At 47.3% G+C, this 24,753-nt stretch overlaps 1 protein-coding gene across 1 annotated transcript in view; it reads left to right on the plus strand.

The window, feature by feature from the left end:
• LOC119404563 (uncharacterized) overlaps nt 1–24,753 on the plus strand; it is a 74,188-nt gene that overhangs the window by 37,983 nt on the left and 11,452 nt on the right. The window contains exons 2-3 of the mRNA XM_037671109.2: nt 23,505–23,753; nt 24,249–24,499. Of these exons, the coding sequence (XP_037527037.1) occupies nt 23,505–23,753; nt 24,249–24,499 (500 nt within the window). The remainder of the gene's footprint in view (nt 1–23,504; nt 23,754–24,248; nt 24,500–24,753) is intronic.

A 24,753-nucleotide genomic window follows, 5' to 3' on the forward strand; every position in this document is an offset into this window, starting at 1 on the left:
TTGAGGAACGCATCATGCGCGCACCTCATCGTGAGAGAAGGCGCTTAACTTACTTTCGTGTGGAATGACGAACGTAAACTTGCTGCAGGAGAGAATAAACTGGAGATAACCATGAGAACGTAGCAGATATGCACGTAGTAACTAGCTCGCTAACGCGTTTGCACCCTTCATATCCTATCTTTTATTTCGTACATTCGATTTGTTTTACAAGGCTGCCTCCCGCGCTCTGCCGTTTCAAGCCATTTCATGCGAAGCCGAATGTGTCAGTCGGCGTGGCCGCGGTACCAATAGTAAAATATTACTCGCGTAACTCGCGTCTCGTTCACTTGGTATACACGAAAATTGGCACGGAGGGGCACGAATGTACGTATGCCCAACACGACCGATAGGTCATGGCATCACTAACTTTACATGCTTGCCAACTGCGTAACGACTAACAATAATAATATGGTGTGTGGCGCGCAAACCCGCTTTCTTTAGCCAGAAATAATTATAACGATGTGTGGTCTTACGATTTATTTACGTCAGGTGATAAAAAACTTGGTGGTCACCAATATCGATGCCAACATGCAAGACTTACCCATACATTTTGAAGATCTGACCGCCTAGGTAAAATGTATGCGAAAAAATTACATGAAAAAAAAAAAAAAGACACGGTCTCTTATGCATTCGCCTGAGACGACTCGAAAAGGAAAGCCATCTTTTTCGTCAGTCGATGCATTGATCCTCCTTCGCCCCTCTCCGAAAGCTTTCTGCACATAACGCGGTTTCGGAGTGCCCACAGGATCGAAGGCATTGCAAGCTTTCTGCACCTCGCCTGCTTTTACATTGCCCCCGTGATCGGCCACCCATCACGGAAGCAATGCAAAGCGACCATGTCATGTGATGGCGTTATTATAAGACGTCACGATGAATGATGTCATATTGACGTCACAAGTTTTGTCGATCTGTGACGTCATGGTGACGTCATCGCGTGATGATTTTGTGCATCACTCGTGTTGGCGACGCGGGACGCCGACGGTCAATTTTCGTGTTTGATGAAGCATCTAAGGCTTCAGCCTTAAAAAAAAAACAAGATAAATCAACGTAAATGAAACGATAACAGTGCAACATCGTGTATACCTCACTTCATGTTACTAGCGATCGCCCGAAAACAAACGTGATTCTCAGCTCAGAGCAGCTGATTACACGCGTCTGCGGGACAAAAGAGGCTTGCTTTACCCGTCTGCTCATCTATTAAATGCGAAGCATTTTTTAGCGAACCTCAGGCACTTTGGGCGTTTCTATCTACGTATCTATCTATCTATCTAGCCGCTTACGTCTGGGCGCTTTCCTGGTCGCCTCCTTAACTTCTAATATACCAAAATTGGCATAGCAGGGGATTAGTGTATGGTGAACACGATTCACTGGTCATGGCATGAATAACGCAAAATACCTATCACGTACGTCATGAAACTCTTTCTCTCAGTCACGTGTGGCACATACCCGCATACCAGAGTTAATGTTATGCGAGTATGTGCCACAGGTGATACAAAGTCTCAACCGACACAGTAAACGCGAACACACACATTGACACGCAAGGAAAGGGAATAATAATAATTGTTGCGGCTTTAATTTTGACCATCTGGTATTCTTTAACGTGCACTGAGATTGCGCAGTACACGGGCATCTAGCATTTTGCATCCATCGAAATGCGACCACCGCGACCGGGATCGAACCCAAGACCTTCGGGTCACCAACCGAGCCGCTAGACCACCGCGGTGGACACAAGGAAAGTGAGGAAGCTGAAGACAGAACACCCCTGGCAGACGCTCAACAATCATGCACTCGGTCACGTGGTCTGCAACCTGGACCATGTTGATTACGCAAAAACCGGCGTCAATGCTTCCTACAATAAATCTGCCGAGAGAACCAGGCCTCTCATCATTACCGGTGACTTCAACATTGGTTTATCTAGACCCAACAACGCCTGGTCTTTATACTGCGTGAAAGAAGGCTTGAATGTGGACAGGGCATCAAAATATCTCTCTGCCACGTCCACGACAGGAGGCGTCATAGATAATTTCATCGTGAGAGGCATCCAGAATTTCCACCAGCTTGAACGAATACTAGAGCGACAAAAACCATTTCCACCAGCTGTGCTATACCTCGCACTTCACTACACTTAGACCCATCGTAGCAGCGATCACGAACGGATCTGATTAACAAGTCCGGTCCAGCTGCTGGTGCTCGCTGGTCACGGTGATGATGACCTTGTTCAAGAACTGTCAAGAACCCCTTCTACACGTATACACACGGGTTGGTGAAACGTGCGTGCGTTACCGTCATAACAGATAAGTATAAGCACAACAACTGCAACGCAACTGTATTAACTCAAACTGTGACTTTAACGTATGTGCAGTGCGCCTGCATGTGCCACTCGGCTGTGCGTATATCCAGGGGAACTTTGCTGAATGAAGCTTAGTTGCGAGCAACGCCTGTCCTGTGCATTTGTGTTTCTTCTTTGTGCTGTTCGGATTGGCGCTATCCAGTTTGAAGAATACAAGCACTTCATATCAGCTTACCGCGTCTGTTGATAACACCCATGTTGCTGTTGGCATCCTTATGCAACTGTAAACAACTGGTTTTATATTACAAATGCGACTCTTCAGCATATGAGTGTGTTTATACCACTTCCACATTTCCCTAGCGTCATTCCGTAACGCTTCGCTCAACATGAAAAATTATGCCACAGTCACCATCCCGCGCATGCTTCGCATAACATCGATTCCCACGGTACGCGGGATCTGCCGAATTTTATATATTTATTCAAGAGATGACCGGACACGCTGTTTAAGTACTGCGGAGCTTCAGCACGAAATTGTGGTGTACGCTATATTAAGGTCATCAGAAAAAAGCGGGAAATTGCAGTCTGGTGCCCTGTTGACGCGCACACAATTGCCGCGGAAACAATTGCATTTTATGTGCCCACTCATCCACATCTTTTTGTAAAGTTTCTGAACCTGGCGAACGCTAACCGCCGAGAACCGTGGACATATCTGAAGTTGAGAATGAGTTGTTTGAAACTGTTTTCATTTCGTATGGTGGAGGCTTGAAGCAATGCACGCATCTCGCGCAAACGATTCACATATAGTGACGTTCAGCGATCCCTGTAGATAAAGACCGACGCATGAGTGACCACAGCTGGCTCCGCAACACCTAGTCGATTTTGTGTGTGTGTGTGTGTGTGTGTGTGTGTGTGTGTGTGTGTGTGTGTGTGTGTGTGTGTGTGTGTGTATATATATATATATATATATATATATATATATATATATGTATATATAGTGTAATGATGAAGAACGGCACAGGGCACGGGCGCGCGATCGGCTTGTGCAAGGAGGAGGAGGAGAACGAAGCTTGAGAGACTCCTTAGGGCAAACAAACAAACAAACAAGAACAGCCGGCCTGCAGCAAGGGCGTTGTCTCTGTTTCTCTGTGTCTTTCCGCTACAATGGCGCAGTCGTCGAAAGGCTTCGGCGAACCCCAGCTGTTAGCTTGAGGCAACGCGTCTTCCAGAGGAACGCCGTCACGCTTCCTCGCTGATGGAACCCGCAAGTAGACCACGGCGGCAAGCATCCATCCCACCACCAGCGGACGGCGTCCAGGCCAAGGAGGTTTAAAAAAACCTCCTTGGTCCAGGCCTCCATTGTGGTTCCGGGCAACTTGTCCGGTGACGTGCTACTTCGCGGCAACAATACGCACGGGCTCCTCTCGCCCAGGGACGGCGTACATGCCTCCTCGCTCACCACGGTGACTCGGACGCCCGTTCTCCTGCCCCCCCCCCCCTCACCCTTTTTTTTTTTTCCACTCATACCTTTCTTTTTTTTTCCTTTTTTTTCTTCTTTTACCATCTCTTTTCACTCTCACTGTCCCTTCAATCCCCAGTCCCCCGTGAGTGTATCGGTTGAGGTGTCCTCACTTGAGAGACAGTTATCGTGCACTCTACACCCAATTTTCATTTTCATTTCCTTCTTCCTTTTAAGAATCACCCCCCCCCCCCCCCCCCACCAACTGCCAATCTGTCGGCGCTTCAGGCACCGTCCGTGGACGGCGTCCAGGTCTCCTCGGCGGCTCAAGCCTCCTTCATCGACGCCGCAGTACCAGTTCACGACAAGCCATCGCACGGATACCGGTTACCTCGGAACGCGGTTGACGCTTCCAACGGCAAGGACCCCGGGAATGCCGTCCACGCTTCCCGCAGCGACAACGGCTTACTCAGTACTCCATTGGCACCCGAGCCGCTTAGGGGTGCTGTCGAAGCTCCCTCGTGTCGCGTGGTTAGTGCCGCAGGGGCACGGGCACGCAGAGACTCACGCGTACACGCTGCTCGCTCGGACGAAAGTGTAACCCAGACTTTATTGGGGCACGAACATATATATGATGCACGGCAGTAACAGGGGGCGCCACACTCCAGTGCCGGCCTAATCAAAAGGCTGAATTGTGGCGACCTCTACATCTCCCCCCTTGAGAAAGTCCGATGGGAGGATGGAGGACGCATGTTAAAGAACCCCAGGTGGTCGAAATTTCCGGAGCCCTCCACTACGGCGTCTCTCATAATCATATGGTGGTTTTGGGACGTTAAACCCCAGATATTATTATTATTAGGATGGAGGACGCCAAACACATCACAATGTCACAAGTTCAAACGGCGCGGCGGAACAACGCGCCGGCCATAACGTGTTCGTGTAACACCATCGCTACGGTCCCTGGCTGCTGGGGAATGTTGCAAAGGCTGCCCTTGGGGGATCGCAGGTCCCATGCTGTTGGCAGGCTGAGGTTCCTGAAGAACTTGCTGCGGTGGCGATGGTTGCTGTGCAGCTGTTGGCAGCGATTCCTCACCGGAGGCGGAAGGCACGAAAGGCACTAGGTGACGGCGGTTGCGCTGTAGAACACCACCTCGGTCTGTTTCAACCACGTAGCTTCTTGGCCTTTGCCCCGGGCTGAGGACCGTAGCTTGCACTTGGTCAGGGCGCACCCACACACGCCGGCCCGTTTGGAGAGGTGGCAGGTCTCGAGCTCTGTGATGCCTATTGTAGTCGTCGGTCTGCTTACGCTTGTAGGCTACATCCTTGGTGATGACATCTTTCCTAGGCAAAATTATACGGAAGTACTTGCTCTATTTTAGAGTATTATAGCTTTCTAACGTAGAGGAACTAGCTGAAAGCTCAATGAGAATTCAACTGATTGACGTAATATTTGTAAAAATAAATGTATCTACACTCTAAGGGTTATTCGTCCTTTCGGGAACAACAACGACCATTATTCTCCGTAAGAGACGTTTGCTGAGAGGAACGTCTAACTGTGGAACGAGACAGCCTTGTACAGGTTTTAAGGACTAAATAAGTAAATATTAAGCCTTCGAAGACGACATCAGGGTCGAGCACCGTTTTCATTCGTCCCTTCAATACTTTGCTCTGTAAATGACAGTTTGGTGCCATCCTTGCGGCTTAATAAATTTTGACTTTTCGCAATCAATCGAGTACTGTTAGGCTACGAAAGAAATAGTAAAAAAAAATGACGCAGCTCGCAATAATGGCGCAAGGCTGGAACTTTTCTCTTTCTTTCAATCCTGTCTTTCTTTGTATTTATCTTCTCTGTTCTTCTTGTTCTCCTTTTTGTCTCTGTTTCTTCATATTTCTTTATTTGTGTCTTTGCCTATCTCTATCTTTCTCGCTGTTTCTATCTTTTTTCGTCGATTTCCATTCTTTTTCTCTTTGTCTCTATTACTCGATTCCTCTTTCTTTCTATCTCTTTCTCTCTATATTTTATTGTTTCTCTTTCTTTGTTTTTCTCTCGTTCTTTCTCTTTCTGTGTCGATCTCTTCTTTTTTTTCTGTCTTTCTCTCCCTATTTCTTTATCTGTCTCTCTATCTGTTTTTCTCTTTGTTCCTTTTCATTCTATATGTCGCTTTTTCTTTTTCATTAATATCTCTTTCTCTCTTTCCCTTTTTGCACTCTCTCTTTCTCTGTACTCGTTCTTTCGCCCGTCTGAGTTATTGCATTCCACGCCGGACAAATCGCACATCGTCTTACTTTCGCAATTATATTTATCGCTGTGAGAATCTCTTTAAATTTGTTTATCTGTGCAGACCATAGATGAAGAAGGACACTCCGAAAACGGAATAGATGCACCCCGCGTGAAGGCACTCTTAAAAGCATCGCGTACCCTAAGGAGCGCGTCTCCAGTGGTAATATCACCTGCTTATCTGCTAACGTAGAACTTGTAAGACAGTCCTGTACCTCCTTATGCCCCTCTTTATTTCTTCAGATTGCCACATTTGAGAAGTTGTTATTGGCGCCCAGTGTAATCTGAGCACTCATTTTATTTTTAAATTTATGCTCAAACAGATAGCCGGTATCACAGTATACTTGACCTTACGACTTCAAAACTCGTTTCTACTGTTCTTGCTGGCCCCCAGTACCGCTATAATTAAATCAACAAAGATGCCACGAAGTTTTGTTGATTGCGCGCTGTATTCTGTCTTCGGGAAATTTAATTCCACGTTTTCTCTTTCACCTTGCCTTCGAAAGTGAATTGAGATTTTCAAGCACTATCGAGGATTCAGAATGGGGCATAGCGCTAACACACACGGACGAGGAAGAGACAACAGGACCTCGTCCGTGTGTGTTAGCACTATGCCCCATTCTGAAGCATATAACCAACTAGCCCAAAAAGCCACGTTGACAAACTATCGAGGAGAATGTCAAACGCCTCAGGAAAATTATACCGGCAGTGGCGACACAGGCATCCTTAGCGGACGCATCGTACACAGAGGTCGACGCGTACCTGCGACCAAGGCTCGTGAAAATGGTCCTAATTTCAGAGGTGAGTAAAATATTTTGTAAGAGCCAAAGTTTCAGAGGCAATCCAAAACGCATTCATTCTTTTAACGCTTCTCAGTTTTGAGTCGTGTATAAGAAAGTTTAACGCCGCAATCGCAATGTGAGCTTTGTCGACAAAATCATTTTCATGAATTTGTAGTTCTGTACGAAGTGAAATTTGACGACGGTTCATTCCATCGGGTACAAATTTAATTTCTCATTTTTATCTTTGCCAGGTGTCACCCGTATAGACATTGTTGAGAGGCCCGTGCATTGTGTGGGGCGACTTGAATGCGCTGGTATGCAAAGAGCCCAGCGAAATCCTGAAGCTGCAACCAGACACGTCGCTGGAAAAAGTATTGGTGCTTTGTTTGTGTACGTATTACGTAAAGGACCTTGCGTATCCGGCTGCTTTTGGCCAGTTGCTTGGCTTCGTGCAAGCAGTCGTTAAATGTGGCGGAATCCATGAAATTCCATGGGCGCCGAAAAAGCCACGGGATTTTTGTTCACGAAACTACACTTCGTTTGAGCTAAGTACACAGCAGTTCACGTGCTGCTAAAAGTTCATCTTGCGCCTATTTTATAGTTCATGTATGTTTTTTTTTCTCTTGGATTTCTCTTCTGTAAAAAGAAGCGTTCTTGTAAGTTACTGTGAATAAAAAGTTTCACTCAAATTTAAATTCTTGTAAATTTTTCGTTCTGCTTAACTTCGTATCTTTGATTCAAAATGTAAAGTTTCAGAGCACTTCGCACAAAATTCCTCACTTAATTTTCTTGACGTCCGTATAGATAAGTGATCGCGTCGAACGAATGCACATCAGAGGCTTAATTGTAGGATTCGCCAGGTGCACCTGTGCAAGATGCTTTATGAAACTTTGTCATGCACTGCCTTCCATGACATTTGGGTTTGTGACTAGAAAAGTTTCAGAGACAATCCAGAAGGCCTTCATTCTGCGAACACTACTCAGTTTTGAACGGTGTACAATAAAACCTCGGTGATACGAATCTCGCGGTGTTACCAAAAATATTCGTATCATCCGAAATTCGTATCACCAGAAAACATGGAAAATTAGTATGCGACAAAAGACAGTTGACATACGTTTTGATTTAGTGTTTCTCAGGGCCGAAGCGACGTCATCAACAGACCTGAATGTTTGCCAGTAAAGCTTTTAGACGTCAGCGATCGCACTTGTACTCGTAAATATACAGTGCGTGCGCGCGTGTGTAATTAATGAACCAGATGTGTTGTGCCCCGTGACCGCTAGTAGTCCCTTCCTAATCTTACTACGATTTTCTGCATGACACCAGAGTACTGCGGCGAAAGTAACTTAAGAAGCGCTTCGCACGCGACAGAGGCCAAGCTCTTTCGCCAAGACCGGACGCTTTGTCTCTTGGGGTCTTCGTCCACGTTTCACGGGACTTCACGACGGACCCGCAACCCAAGTTTCAGTCTTGTTTCATAGAACGTCTGATTGCGGGGACATGGCTGGAATCGCCGTGGCAGGCACGTGTTAACATAATACAAAGACGCTGCTGCTTCGAGCACAGGAGCACGCGTCAGCGCGTCAAAAAAGAAAAAAAAAAGCGCGACGTCAACGTCATCTGTAATCTAAACGCGAAGGCGCAGAAAGGCCTCCAAGATTCGTGTGCACTATGTCGGAGGCAACGACGCACCGTAGATGGTCGCGCAGCGCGCATGCCCGCGTCCGCGCGTGACTGCCGCGTCTTCCGCGACAGCGCGGGCAGCATCTGTTCGTACCTGTGCGCTAGCGTACGTTCGTATCAAACGTCGCGGGGTGCAAATCGGTTCGCAACAACCGTACTCCAATACATTGCAGGCTAATGGGCCTTGGCCGGGACCACAGAAAAATTCGTATCAACCCGAAATTCGTACGAGCCGTGATCGTATCACCGAGGTTTTACTGTATAACGAAAATCTTACGCCGCAATCGCAATGTGAGGCTTTTCGATCCGTGACTAGAGGCCTTCCTAATGCTTAGTTAAGGTGTAAGAGAGGATTTTTACTTACTTGATGCGAGATTTTCCTGCTCTATAAGATGTGTTTCTGACCGTGAGAAAGTGGTTAAAAATAAAGCTGAAAGAAGATATTTGATGTGCTGTATTTGTTGTTGGTTGGCGGCTGCTTGGAGGCTATGTATACTGGTTTCCCGGCAATAAATAGCTAATTACAAAAATCAACTTTCAATTTTCATCTTGCGCATGTGTGAACTATAGAACATTCCACTGAGACTCCGTAAAATGAGCTTGCTAGCTGCACTGTAAATACAGAACGCACTGCCGATGTTGAGCTCTGCGTAGACACGCGATATGTACCGTTGGGTACAACATGGAAAGAGTAGCCAGTGAATTAATAAAAGCTTGTCTCTTATTCCTTGCTTACTGCCTGTACTATAAACCATATTCCGTAATTATATTCCGGCTAGCAAGCTCATTTCACGCTGTCGCAGTGTAGCTTTCTATATATAGTTTGCACATGTGCAAGATGAAAAGTGAAAGTTGATTCTCGCAATCAGCTAACTAATGCCGAGCATAAGTATATATCCTCTCCAAGTAGGTGCGAAGCCCCCCCCCCATACAGCACAAGAAATATCTTCGTTCAACCTTGTTGCGCAGTATGATGCTAGCGGTCTTTCTGAGGGCAGTGTTGCCAGGTGGTGGTTAGGAGCTCGAGCAAAATGCCTGATGTGAGCTCTCAAGGCTTCTAACGCCAACCTACCGTCAGGCTTCAGCCCCGCATCCAAACCACCGATTCCACCTTGGTGTTTGGTTCGTCCTGCAGTGCACCTCAGTGTACCAGGAATCAAGAAAAAATCTGATTTGTCATCGCCTGTCCTGAAACAGCTATCTCTGCTTCTACTGCACGAGAAATACACCGACCACATACATATTTACACCGACGGCTCAACGACCATCCGTGATTCGTAGTAGTTGTCCCAGCGAAAGGTGTAACAGTTAGCCTTAAGACCGACCACCCAACAACATCAACGGCTGCTGAAATGACAGCTCTTCGCGCTGCACTTTGTGTTATCAATCGCGAACAACCGCAGCGATGGTCAATTTTTAGTGACTCCAAAGCAGCCCTACAATCTCTCTTGTTAGCCCTGCGGCGTGGACCATATGAACAACTGGTATTCGAGATAAGACACCTCATTCATACGTCATTCGAGAAGGGACACCAAGTGACATTTCAATGGTTGCCAAGTCACTGCGGCATGCTTGGCAACGAACATGCCGATAATGCTGCTCGGTCAGCTTTCCAAGGCGACAAGGAAGAGGCTATACCCCTTCCAAGGTCAGATGCTGCTGCCATGCTTCAAAGGATCGCAAAGAATATTTCGCACTCAACACTGAATGCCTCAAGAAGCCAAAACTATCGGCAACACGACCTCAACGAGTTGTGGCGACTTCAATTACCATTAATTTGGACTCCGCCGAAGAGAGGCCACTCTGCTATGCCGCTTGTGGCTAAGAGTGGCTTTCACGAAGTCATATTCGTTTCGAATAGGGATGGCCGACAACGCTCTTTGCGACGCCTGCGGCACCGAGGAGACCTTGCAGCATATCTTCTGCGACTGTCCTCGCTACGATGCGCAGAGACCATCCCTCATATTCGCTCTCGCTCGTCTTCACAACAGACCGTTGACACTAGAAACAGTTCTACAATGTCATCCTGACGAGTCATCGAGAATTCAAGCAACCAAGGCATTGCTCAAATTCCTAAGGACAACAGGCTTAGGAATTAGACAGCGCGGCGCTGAGTCCGGCGCTGCCAGCGCTGCCGCCCTGCCGGGACGGAGAGATGGGAGAGACGCCGGCGCGCCGCACTTACACGATCGCTGAGGAGCGCGCGTAGGTTACGAAGCTCTTGTGCGAAGCCGCGCGTATTCATGGCGACTGCTCCTCGCATTCAAGCGTGAATTTGTTGCGTGCGATGGGCTGCTGTTGCGCGGTTGGCTGTTCAAACAGCAGCGCGCAGGGTTTCCGCCTTTTTAGGCTTCCGAAGGAAAAGAAGCGACGACGCCTTTGGATCAGAAACATGAGACACAGCAAATGGACCCCGACTGACTGCTTCGCGCTATGTGAGATACGTACTGAGTATTTAGCTTGAATATTGCTGGTATTGTAAACAGCGTACCATTAACACAAACTTATTATTTGTTGTGCAATGGGGCCCTTTCAGGCGCAAAAGCTTTACAAATAATTTTGTCACGCTGAAAGAAAGGAGTTTTATGGTTCGTGTTTCGATCACTTGGGCAGATTGAAATTTTGCAGCGATCACGCTGTAAGTGTCAAGCGTGTTGTGTTGCGTTTACGTAATTTATCACGCGTTCTGATCACGAGCTTGGGATGTTACCGTGATGTTATGAGGGGAAGATTTATTTCGATATCGCAGGTTAGTTCCCCCGCGCGTCAGCAGCGGCGTTTATCTGGCACGTGTTGTACGTTATGTGGTCTGCATTTCTGTGGCTGTCAGCCTATGGTGTCATTTACCGCTGTGTTGCCGCTTGTGCACATGCTGCCAGTTTCACGTTTAATTCGCGCATTTAAATTAATCTGCGCCTGTGTGCTAAGCGAATGTGCCTTGCGCTTTTTAATCATGCACGTATAGTGCACGATGTCTGTGCTCGTGCAGGAAGCTCTTCCACTATAGCAAGGGGCCCTTATGTGCTCGATGAAATTTCGTGATTAGGAAGTATAGAGCGCGAAGAAGTTGAGCAGAAAAATGGTTTTGTAACGTAAACCAACAGGATGTCCGCTATCAGACTAGCCGAACGCGGTATTGTTCTCATTTAACACGCGCCTACTGGGGGCCCTGCACCTGCTCTGACGAAAACCTTAGATGCCTCAGCAAACGCGAAAGTTGACCGCCGGCGTCCGCGGCGTCGGCGTCCCGCGTCGGCGGCGTCAACACGAGGGATATCAAAAATCATCACGTAATGACGTGACCATACGACCAAAGATTGTGACGTCATCATGACGTCGAATAACGTGACTTCACGCGATGACGTCAGCATGCATGACCAAATGTGGTATAGAAAGATTGCAGTGCCTCCGATCTTGCAGGCAGTGCACAACGATGTTAGGTCACAAAGCTTCCAAGGGGGGGGGGGGTGAGGAACAATACATCAACTGAAGAAAAGGAAGACGGCTTTCGCCTTCGAGTGGTCTTAGGCGAATGCATAAGGGACCCTGTGAGTTTTTTTTTTTTCTCTCTTACTAGAGTGCCGGGGACTCCAAGCCGCTTCCTTATTCACCCTCTTACGTTCCCTTGTACTCTCAGCCGCATTCATGGACTATACAAATGAACGTAAGGGGCTTACGTACGCAAGGCACTTTGGAGTCCCGGTACTAATATTCTCTAAGAGGAAATTTCAGGGCTCGAGATCCCCAAGCCGCTTGTGTACGCCCGCTTTTGCGCTTTTGTGGCCTTAATACAATTACGTGCGCTGGTATCTTTTCTTTTAAAAGCAGAGCTGTTTAAGCTTGGGGAATCCCCGTTAGTGGCGAATAAAAAAATTGTCATCATCATGAACCGGCAGGCAATCCGTCCTCTTCTTTATCTTCTGCTTTGCTGTCAGAGCACGTGCACAGACTTTTCCGGCGTGGTATGCAATGATTCTCACGTAACACTTGAAACGTGACATGTTCCAAAAATCACACCCGTTATATATGCTCGTGACAGAATCACATCACGCAATACCACTTTTGGTGTATATCAATCTGGCGGAACAGCCGCCATCGCACCATGAGCGTGGCACGTAAGTCATGCTGTACATGACACGCGTGTCATGATATTTACATTAACTCCCGTTATTTATGTTCGTCACACAGTCATGTCGCGCACTACAAATTTTGGGGTATATCAAGCAAGCGAAACGGCCGCCAGCGCTCCATGAGCGTGGCACGTAAGTCATGCTGTACATGACACGCGTGTCATGATTTTCACATTAACACCCGTTATTTATGTTCGTCACACAGTTATGTCGCGCACTACCAATTTTGGTGTATATCGATCTAGCGCAACGGCCGCCAGCGCACCATGAGCTTGGCACGTAAGTCATCTTATACATGACACGTGTGTCATGATGTTCGTATTAACTCCCGTTATTTATGTTCGTCACACAGTCATGTCGCGCAATACAAATTTTTGTGTATATCAAGCTAGCGAAACGTCCGCCAGCGCACCATGAGCGTGGTACGTAAGTCGTGCTGTACATGACATGCGTGTCATGACTTTCATAATAACTCCTGTTATTTGTGTTCGCCATATACTCTCGTCGAGCCATACCAATTTTGGTATATATCAAATTAACGAAACGGCCGCAAGAGCACCAAGACTGTGGCATGTAAATCATGCTGTACATGACATGCATGTCATGATCTTCATGTTATGACCAGTCATTTACGTTTGACATACAGTCACATTATGCCATACCAATTTTGGTATACACCCCATGAACGAAACGGCCAGGAGAACACAAATTCGTAGGCGGCTAGATAGGTAGATAGACAGATAGATACGCTCAAAGTCGCACAAGTTCGCTAAGAAATGCTTCGCATTTAAAAAAACCAAGATAGACGCAAACCCACAGGTCTTCATAGCTCGAAAAGTCACCGATGATCCCGATACTCCCTCATGCGAATTCTGAGCGCAGCTTTGTGTTGAGGCAACGCGAACTGTGTTTGAATTTCTGGCTATCCGCATTGGAACATTCGTTACATATTGCCACAGAAACTGCCAGTGCTCGAGTGCTACGCACGCCACTCTGTGCATTGCAGGCGTCATCGACATCCCCGTCACGACAAGCGAGACAGTAGCAGCGCACCCACCAGCCCTGCATGCGCACGAGCTCCGGCCGAAGGGCGAGCACGCATGACGGAGGAAGAAAGCGATGTTAGAGGCCAGTGGCTCGTGATATCGACAGAATCCACGTTCGCTGTCTTTCGTCCTCGTTCGCTCTATTGGTTACGCCGACTACGCCAACGGCGATGCCGAACAACGCAGGAACAGACGCCTCTAAAAGCACAGCGCGTATCGTAGAACGTCGTGGACTCGAATCGGCGTGCACAGCTCAGTTTCACGATGATTTGGACATGCCTAGTTCACTCCATGTTCTTCATTAAATTTGAATAACAATGTTCTTGCACAATTTCGCTTTCGAAATTTGTTTAGGAGCGCTAGATTTCACGAATGAACAGCGCGTACATAGCCTCAGCCGTGCGCCCGTCGCGCGGAAAGACTATATATGGCGGACGCCGCCGGAGCGGAGGCGTGGCGGTGACGTGAACAGCGTGATCGCGGCGCTGCGACGTCACTGCCCCGCCCATTCGCCAGACTCTCCCCATCGACGGCTCTGGTGTCGTCATGGCAACACGAACACCAGCCGGGCCTCCTCTCCTAGCTCCCTCGCGCGCGCCGGGTTTTTTTTTCTTTTTGTTTTGTTTGCGTGCGCGGGCTCCCTCTCCCTTTCTTTTATGACCCCCTCGTCCGCGTGCTGCGCCGTGCAGCTCGCCGGGCACTTTTTTTTTTTTTTTTGTATCCGCCGCGCGTTCTTTGCTCGTTTGAATGTGCGCAATTTGCAATCAGGCATTCTGCAGACACTGCAGTCGTGCAGCATGTGCCAGAACGCAAAAGAATGAATTGCACTCACAACACAAAATATCTTTGGTCTCGTTTTATTGTCCTCGTTTCCGAAAATCAACATTTTCATCAAATGTGGTGCGATACAGGCTCAGGAGATTAACAGAAGTTATCAACAGGAGATTAACATACACGTGTTCATGATCACTAAACAACACGAAAGTTCTCGGCAAAGTTAAGAACTTAAAGAACAGTGGAATAAAAAACAGAACATAACACTAGGGCACATATTCAAAAAGATAACTTTTATACTGACAAAAGTGCAGAACAGCTTGATATATGCGCACGATATTGCACAAAATTATCATAACTAACAAAATTGAACATTCCTGGAATGCAAAAATAATGAAAGCAGTTGAAATACCTAAAAATAGAATAATAATGTAAATATCATTTTAAAGATGTCAAAATGAACTCCACATATAACACAACTAATATTGGCCGCACTTTATTGACTACATTTCCAAAAACGTTGATTTTCATATAACTAGTGATGATAAACGCGGAGAAAATGAACGACTGATATCGGATGATTCATGGCATCTCTTCTTGAAGTGCGCCGATTCTGCAATTCTTCAGCTTTTCTCTGGACGCACCGATCAGCTGTGTTGCGTTCCCAAATACACCCTGAAGAAAAGGGAAAGTTTCAATCAGATAAAGAGCGCCGTCGACTCGTGCAAAAGTGAACTCGTTTGTTCGTCTCAGAGCAGCACAAGTTTTCATACATCTACCTAATGTCTCACAAACGTGATTATAGTAGGGGTGTGCGAATATTCGAAAGTTTCGAATATTCGTCGAATATTACATTCGAAATATTCGTATTCGATTTGAAAATCGTGTATTCGGAAAGTTTCGAATATTCAATAATTTCGAATATTCGAAAAATTCGAATGTGTGATTCGATTATCATGCATAAAATAACTCGTCTTCCACATTTCTGCTGTGTTCGTATAGCTAAAAACGTTGCCGAGAGGAGCGATAAACATCGTAAGTACACGGAGGCACGATATCTGCCTGCGACGAGCTCCCCAATACGTATGATTTATTGCTGGTGCATCTCTGACGTGCAGCGCTGTTGGCGATCATGTAACCATACATTTTCAATATTATGCGGCCGTAACGTGCCGCACTACCACTCGTTCACTATGCGGGACCACTTCTGAAGAAGGACAGTGACCCATGTGACTGGTGGCGGACTGTAGGCACCTTCAGATACCCCAGTCTGGCAAAGCTTTGCCCCATGTAACTCCCTATACCAGCCACTTCTGTTCCAAGCGAGTGTGCCTTTTCAGAGGCAAGGGGGGGGGGGGGTTGTCTCTGTTAGAAGGGAGCGCCTGCTGCCTGATCATGTGGAGCAACTCATATTTCTTCATGATAACATCTAGTCATTACTTTCATTGTGACGTGATATTTGCTTGTGTTGTGATGTGCATTGTGCTAGCCTGGACATTGTGTTCTGGAGATAGCAGTGTATGTTGTGTTGCCAGTCAGGCTAGAGTGTAGTCAGGCTGTTAATGTTGTTTTTCAAATAGCTACATGTTAAATAAAATATTGTTACTGTGGAGGCATTTTCCCTTTGATATTCGAAGGTGGATATTCGTATTCGATTCGTACTCGAAAAATTTGATATTCGCACACCCCTAGATTATAGGCTTCCCAAGCAACGCTTAGCGGCGCTGCTGCTCTTGACAGGCAGCGCCATCTCTGGCAGAAAAAGAGAAACTGGGGCGTGATCAGCGAGCGTTTTCCCTTCTCTCCACCGCGTTGCCGCTCGCTTCCGTGCACGTGCAGAGCTCTCGCGGTGCACTTGCGGCGTCTCACAATGTACAGCGTGCAGTGCGGCTTCAAAAGGATCTTCAAGCTTGACTGGCGCTTCCGAAAAACGAACTTGATAAAATGAGAAAGGCTATCACGTTAACGGTGAAGAGCAGACGATCGACGACAACCACGCCCGATTCAAAGCGAAATGCATTTCCCAAGTCGCGATTACAACGTATAGGACGTATACCTCGAGGTAAGTCTCATTCTGTCATGTTAAAGATGAATAATGGTCCACATGCACTCCGAAATGAAGCCGTACACTCTATCGATGTTCTGCGGCGTGGACTACGAATCATATGATTGTTGTTTTGATATGGCATGCTTACAGTAGCAGCCGTGTACTTTCGTGAACAAACGTTTGCGGCGTGCGAAAAAAAGATTATACGGCCATGGCACTGCTTCCTGAGAAGGTTTGAGTCAAGTCCTCCGTGCCGCTGGAGAATCACCCGCCGATTAAGACGCGAGGCAGCTAGCTGAGCTTCAACCACTGTGAAGCAAGATGAACTGCTCGCCTCGTTTTTTCGGCTCTCGCGTCATGCTTGCAGTCTTTTTTTATGATATCGACTTGACAGGCGTATAAAACCTGTTGCGCGAACGCGGCTAGAAAATCGCACAAAGTCAGAAGGTGGTTACTTCAAGGTTGCAATTGCAAAGCATGTATTAAGTGCCAGTTACATACCTGCCAAGTTTGGAGAAACGGAATCCGGGAGATCTACTCAACGGGGGGGGGGGGGGGGGGGGGGTACTGCGATAGCAATTATATGGACACAGTCAGCGGGATTTTGCGGCCGCTGATCTGTAGAGTCCAAACCGATCACATCGCTTACGCATCGTCTGTTTCACGTGCGAGTAAAAGCGCACTAGCGCTAGGGACGAACGCAGCTGAAGCACAGATGACCCGGCCGTCACCATCGCGCGAAAGGCACATGCGATAACATCGCTCCGCGTGCGAGGCCTGTCGTCGGTTGCTTACCAGTTATTTCGTCGGGTAAGGGAACATAAGGGGCGCCGTTGAGACGGGGACGGTCGCGAGCGCTGGCGAACGCGCTATTTGTGTGTACACAAACGCATCACCTACGAAATATTAACGGCTGATATAACCTATAACACATTTAGGATGTGGCCAGACAACTTTGCTCATGTGGCCAGACAAAGCACTGGACGCGCGGGGCAAAACTGGATTCCCGGGAGATTTTCCTATGACCCGTACAACCGGGAGAAACGTTCAAAATCCGGGAGTCTCCCGGGTAATCCGGGAGACTTGGCAGGTATGCAGTTATATTTAGCGGCTTAAATATATATCACCCTAATAAAGTGACAAAAACAAAGCAAATCTGCAGAACGATGTCAAAGCTTGCTGAAAATGCACAGACGTCCGTTCCGGCGTGATAAAGCAGCCTTCCCGACGCGTGAAATGCAGGCGCCGAACTTCTGACAATGTGCCGGGTTCAGTTGAATTCAACCAACCGCGCAACGCTAACGGTATAACGCGAATGTGAACGTTCAACAACGACGGGTAGGTCTCACAAGCACGGGGAATCAAAACACAGAGTTGCTTCGCCTACAACCGTAACTGGACTTTAACAATGCGAGAAGACATCGAGTAATCATTACTGTAGTCGCTGCGTGCATGCGCCCCGTTACTTACCGATTCAGGTAGTCGGAACGAACGAAAGCGATGAACTCAGACAGCCAAAATAGAAGGCGAGACAGCGCTGTCAGCTATCCACGCTTGCCGCCTTTATTTCTCGTGCGACACGCCCGGGAACCGATACAGTTTAACACGTGAATCGTGTGCCTTGTCTGCACTGTTGTGGCTGGCCACTAAACCGCAATACTTCGGACCACGCTTGCGCTTCCGCGGAGTCGCTTCTGCCATCGTGGAAGTGCGCAGCTTCGCACAGCAAGCCTCTCGGTTCAACGTGCCGAGCTGACGGCCCCACAGTTACCCGCACCGAGAGAAGAACGCGAGCGCACGTGCGCTACCGCTACCGTGAAAGGGGCTGAGTCGGCCGCGCGACGGTTCAGTTTTCCGACAGAGCCGCAGCGCGGCTGGCGCGGCGCTGTCGTCGCGCCGTAAACTTGAGCTTGGGTTCCCTATAGGCGATGGCCAGTAATTAACCGGAGACAAATTCAAAGCACACACTCAAACACGCAGTTCTGTGAGAGTTGTAAACCTGTAACTATAGTTACGTCGCATGGGCTTCATGTCTGCTGCTTGTTCGTATAACGGCTTAAGCGCAGCATCGTGCCCTTTTCAAATCAGTCATTTTTGCAAACATTAACTGAAGCCCCACTGCAGAGAACAGCTACTCGGTATGGACGTGAATTCAAATTGACACAATGAAGACCGCGACTCAAAGGGCACGCTCACCTGTCGTTCTTTTGGGGGCCGGCACATATATTCCGGGACTTGTTCTGGAAGTATTCGAGCAACAAAGCACTATGCACGAACAGCGCGAGTCGTAAAACATCGCGTCGCACAAGCACACAGCGAGCGAGCACCATGAAACGGACGCGCGACGGCTAACACATGCCTTACCAACGCCAGACACGAAACTTTCTAACGGATTTCAAAGTCGGCGGCGCCAGCAAGGCGGCAGAAAGCGCGCCTCCCGCAGGAAAGGGAGTTGATCCCACCAGAGAGGGGGTGGAAGAGGGTTGGGAGGAAAGAGACGGAACGCAAATTTTAACTCTGATCCCAGTCAATGGATGGCGCCTCAATTAGCCATACCGGTGCAATCAGGAATGGATGTAAATCAAAGGACGGTGGGCCGCCTCGCGTTGGGCGCTCACGGGAAGACGACAAATGAGGCTGTAAAGGGTGATATGGGATGGACAGGCTTTGAAGTGAGGGAAGCGCAGAGCAAAATGAGATTCGAAGAGAGGCTGAGGAAAATGAAGGAGAGTAGATGGGCAGAGAAGGTTTTCAGGTATTTGTATAGAAAAAGCGTTGACACGCAGTGGAGAAAAAGAACTAGGAGGCTCACCAGTAAATATACGGCTGGCAGTGCGGGCGATATGACAACAAGGAGCATTAAGCGGAAGGTCAGAGAGGCGGAGAGGACTTATTGGATGACAGCGATGGAAAAGAAGCCGGCTCTGAGTAACTACCGAAAAGGAAAAAACGAAATAAGGAGGGAAAGGTTTTATGATAATTCAAGGGGAAGCGCTTTACTGTTTGAAGCAAGGTCGGGCTGCCTTAGAACGCGTAGTTATAAAGCGAGATTTAGTAACGAAGAAGAACAATGTACATGCTGCGGGGGAACTAAGGAAACGATGGAACATGTACTGATTGAATGTGGCGATATTCACCCAGGTATACGTGTGGGCACGAGTCTACATGAAGCCTTAGGTTTTAGGGACAACAATGGAAAGCTGAACACGTCCGCGATAGAAATAAGTAAGAGACGGTTAGAGTATTGGTGGCAGAAAAGTAGAGATAAAGAACAAAAATAAATAATGGGGGAAAAATAAGGTCATTCTGCCTTTAGAGGCAGAGAGATGGACCGTGAATTTATATTTTTTGGTATAATAACATAGATTTAATCAATGTAGATAAGGTATTAGGCCAACATGAAACAAGGAAGCTTTTTTTTTTTTTTTTTTTTTCTTCGAGCCTGGTGGCAGACATGTCACCGCCCCGTTTTAAAGGGGACGCTCATAGCATCCATCCATCCATCCGGTCACGTGGGTTTCTGTCACTAGCCTGGCGGCAGCTCCGGACTCAGCGCCGCGCTGTCGCCGCTGCCGCCCGCCGCCGCCGGCGAGGAGAGAAGGTTTACGTCACGAGTAGAGGCAGTAGAGGGCGGTGCTGGGGCGGAGCTCGGAGAGCGGCGAGATGAAACAATCGCCAAACTCTCCTGTGGTGCGATCTTGTACGCGTTACAAAATAAACACGGAGGCGTGGCATGACAACCAGCCGCACGTGACCGCACGCGATTGGTCAATGCAGAGCCGTGACGTCTGTCGCGGTTCAAATGGGCCATTCGCGTGCGGCATGTGCGGTCACGTGCGGCTGGATGTAATGCCACGCCTCCGTGGTTATTTTGTAACGCGTACAAGATCGCACCACTGAAGGGTATATATGGCTCTGATATGAATGCCAGAGCGGCGCCCCCTGGCATTCTCACAGTGCATTCCGAAACCGAAAGAACATCAACACAACACTAATATCTAGCTAAATTCTGTTAAATATTTCATTAACAATATTTGGTACATCAATTCATTGTATTAGTTAAGTTTGGTTTCTACGTATTAGTTAAGTTTGGTTTCTACGAATGACACACTGAAGATGATATTGGAAAAATTTGCCCCCTACTCGGCCAATCGCCTGCAGTGGGTATGAGCAACGCCACCTACCTAGACAAACTTCGTCAAGGCCTGGAAGCTGTTCGAGTGACGTGTCACTAGTGGGCTGACGCTCGACCTGCGTGAGCTACGGTATGCGTGCTTTAGCGGCCGTTTAGTTCATTTCATATACACCGAAATCGGTATCGCGGAACAGGAGTGTATGACAAACAGGACTCATAGGCTGTAACATGTAAATTATGACATGCATGTCATGTAAGGCTTGATTTACATGACACACTCTTGGAGCGCTCGCTGCCGTTTCATTAAATGTATGTATACTAAAATTGGCATAGCATTACATGGTTGTATGACGAACATAAATGACAGGTTGTAACGTAAAAATCATGACATTCATGCCACGTGCGGCATGACTTGCATGCCACGCACTTGGTGGGCTCGCAACCGTTTGGCTAGCAAGATGTGTATCAAAACTGGCATGCAGTGACGTGGCTGTATGAGGAGCATAAGTGACAGGTCTTAGCATGCAAATCATGACATGTTTGTCAATTAAGGCGTGAATTATATGACATTGTCAAAGTAAACTTCCGGCTGTTTCGCTAACCGGATTTATAACAAAAGCGGTAGGACGTGAAATAAGTGCGTGACGAATATAAATGAGCAGCCATGTATTGCATACACGAGAATGTAAGTTCTATAGCATGGTATTTAACGAAATGTACATGCATGAATGCACGACAAACATTCAATAGTGAACCCGTTGTTATGACCTGAAGGCCTTCATTTGCCTCACAGACAAATAATGCGATATATGCAGATCCTTGCTGACTGCTAAGCATTACACCAACTCCCATAGTGCGTGACATGTGGCGACTTTTATATTCGATTGGAACCCCCGTTATTTGCGTGCCAAATGTTCTAATAATGGAAAACAACGCATGCTTCAAAGTACATAAATAAGCATACACATCTCGTTCCGCTTTTGTGCCTTGTTTATTGCAAACTTCTCGTAGAATATCGTCCGGACTGAAGTGTTTCTCGTACACCTGCAAGTGACAAGAGAGTGACAACTTTACCATTCGCGTTTCTGCAGTTCACCCTAACGTACTGCGAAACGCACGCACGTGACAAAAACGAAACGTAATACCATCATACTACATGAAAGGGAATACACAAAAATCAAAAGAGGTGTGTATTTACCTTTAAATGCTTTGTCGGGCTGAAATTATCCTTTGGGTTAACACGTATCCATGCCTTCCGCGTGTCTTCATCGGTTGGAAATCCAAATACGTGTGCCTTGGGCCTCGAGTCGTAGTTGCCACAACAATGTAGAACACAACACTTCCCTGGCATCACAGCCTAGTCACTCAACGACCAACACGCTCACAAACACAAGCAGCACACATCACAGCTTCGAAGGAACCGACGGCACTCAAAGCAACGCAGCATTAGCGTTTCTCGCACTGCTATCAACTTAACTCGGCATCGGATGGCAGCCAGCGCGTGAGAGATTCGATACACGTCCAGCTTCGAAAACTAGTAATGCTGAAGTGACCAAAACGCCGATGCGAACGCGCCGCCGAACGCGGGCGTACGCGATGATCCGCCACCAAGCGCAGCGCACAACGCAACCAGCGTCGCATGATGCATGGGTGCTAGCGTCCGCCGAGCAAGAGCGGCCCACTGAAAAAAGTCAGCCCACTACCTCTGACGTCACGCGACAAATGGAGTTTAGCTTCCCGGCCTTGACGAAGTTTGTCTAGGTGGCGTTGGTAGAGAAGAGTAGCCATGTTGGCCATATGCGCCGTTGTAGGTGTTGCGCTAGCTTTTATCTTAAAGATTATAGTCAAAAATGTGTTTGACCAAGCTACGCTTTTGCTCGTAAATCAATACCACTACCAGCTGACGGCAAGACCAGAAAAGACTGCTCTCGTGTACATCGGTGAAGCGGTAAGGCGAATCAATTATGCATTAATCAGGGGCATTAATCAGGGAAATTTCTGTGATGCCTCATCAAACACGAAAATTGACCGTCGGCGTCCCGCGTAAGAGGCGTCAACACCAGTGATGAAAGAAACCATCACGTGATGGCGTCACCGTGTCACATCATCGCGTTGTCACAGACAACCAGAATTTGTGACCATCCGCCACGTGTACGTCATCACATGACATCGTCGCTTGGTCAGGCCCGCCGAGCCGCTATAGCTAAAGTCTCACTGGCTGTAGCTAAAGTCTCTAGGGACTTTAGCTATAGCCAGTGGAGCCTTAGAAGAAGGGCTCCAGCCGCGATGAACCACTTTTTAAAAAAATAAATGTCTCTCTCTCTCGTCGTTTGGTCAAAGCAGGGCCGATCACGGAGGTAGTGCAAAAGTACGTTAGGTGCAGAAAGCTTTCGAAGGGGGGGGGGGGAATCAATACAGATACTGAGAGGAAAAAGATGCCTTCGAGTCGTCTTAGGTGAATGCATACGAGACCCTATAGACCGTGTGAGCTCTTTTTTTGTTTTTTTTTTCGGGGGGAGGGATGGTGTGTTTCTAAATGTGTTAGAGTAGTCAAGTTATGCATATTATGTCTGACTTCATAATTAGATCTTGGACTCAAGCGATGATAGTAGCGCTTGTGAGTCGTAATAATATGAGTTTTATGGCAAAATCCAGCGGTTGTTGCACTATACCCAGCATTTGTTGCATTACAGCAAAAAAAAAAAAAAAAAAAAAAAACGTTTATCAGAAGTTCGGGACAAGTTAACTTTGTGAAGCGATATATGATGCTGCTGTCATCATCATCATCATCATCATCATCATCATGCGCTGACGTAATAAGAGATCTCCTCTGGGTCATCTTTGCAGGGGACACCTGGGTACACCGCAGGTGTGCTTCTCGTAGGATGTCTGGCCACTTTCGGCATGTACTGGATCTTCCAAATGGTAACACTGCTTGTGTCCATCTGTTTTACCCGAACAAGCGACAGAAGCAAACAAGCATGGGACAACAACAAAAAAAGAGCGGAACGAAATGCTTACGGTCGTCTGCATCGCTCGTCAAGCAGCACTGACTCAACGTCGTCATACACGAGCTTCTTTGACGACAACGATGAGGTAATAGTAGGTGTTCACAGCAATCTTTTTAACATTTTAATGTGTTACGATCAGGAAGGGCAAAGTGGGAAAACAAAAGGGCTCAGAGTTTGTATGAAGCCGGCCGATAGATTGGGGCTCTCCTGCCGTATATTTACTTGCAGACAAGCAGTGTTTGCAAATGCTGACCAACGTTAACTCGGGTTGGTTACAGCTGTCAAATGCAATTTTCGCTAACTGCAGGTTACTGTTGGCTAACTAGTTGTTAATTTTGGCGAGTGCTGACTATCGAAGTAATTGCAGATAAGTAATTCAAGGTAACGCTCCCATGTTTCTCTCGCATTTACTGCTAAATCACCACCGAAATTTATTTTTTAAAACCATAAATCGCCGCGTTACAGCTCTGTTTGTTGAAGGGCAGTAATCCACGCCACTTCTCTGCCATGTATACTAGTCCCGTCTGTTTGTCTGTTAAAAAAAAAAGTTCAACCCTGCAAACGCTTTGTTTGTGCACAGACTGACTGCCGGCACGACAGTGAGGAAAATGGGTCCACTGACAAGCAGACAACAGATGCTGCAGCAAAGTACATAGAAGCAAAGAACAAAAGCAGAGATGACAGCAGAGCACGGAAGCAAAAAACAGGGCAAGAAACACGGGCAGGTACAGCAATCAGACGTACAAATACGAAACACGACATGTCTGACAAGGACATCCTGCGGTTTTGTCGGCAAGAACAACCTACAACATTTGGGAAAGTATTGGGAAGGTACGCAGTCTTGATAACATTTTATCCGTTTAGTTTCTTGCTTGGTGAACGGTGACACTGAACACATCAGAAGTAAATATGGCGTATCGTTTAGAGAGCAGGTACGAGTTGGAACGTGGTTTGACAAGCACAAAAACGAACGCAAGAACTAATTCAAGGCCAAAAACTAAGCAATACGTTTTCACACAGAGTTGTTACCTCGTGTACATGCACCATTCTTTTCTCTATTGATGTTTAACCTTCAAATTTGAAAA

This window comes from Rhipicephalus sanguineus, chromosome 9, assembly GCF_013339695.2.
Source record: "Rhipicephalus sanguineus isolate Rsan-2018 chromosome 9, BIME_Rsan_1.4, whole genome shotgun sequence".
Classification (NCBI taxonomy): domain Eukaryota; kingdom Metazoa; phylum Arthropoda; class Arachnida; order Ixodida; family Ixodidae; genus Rhipicephalus; species Rhipicephalus sanguineus.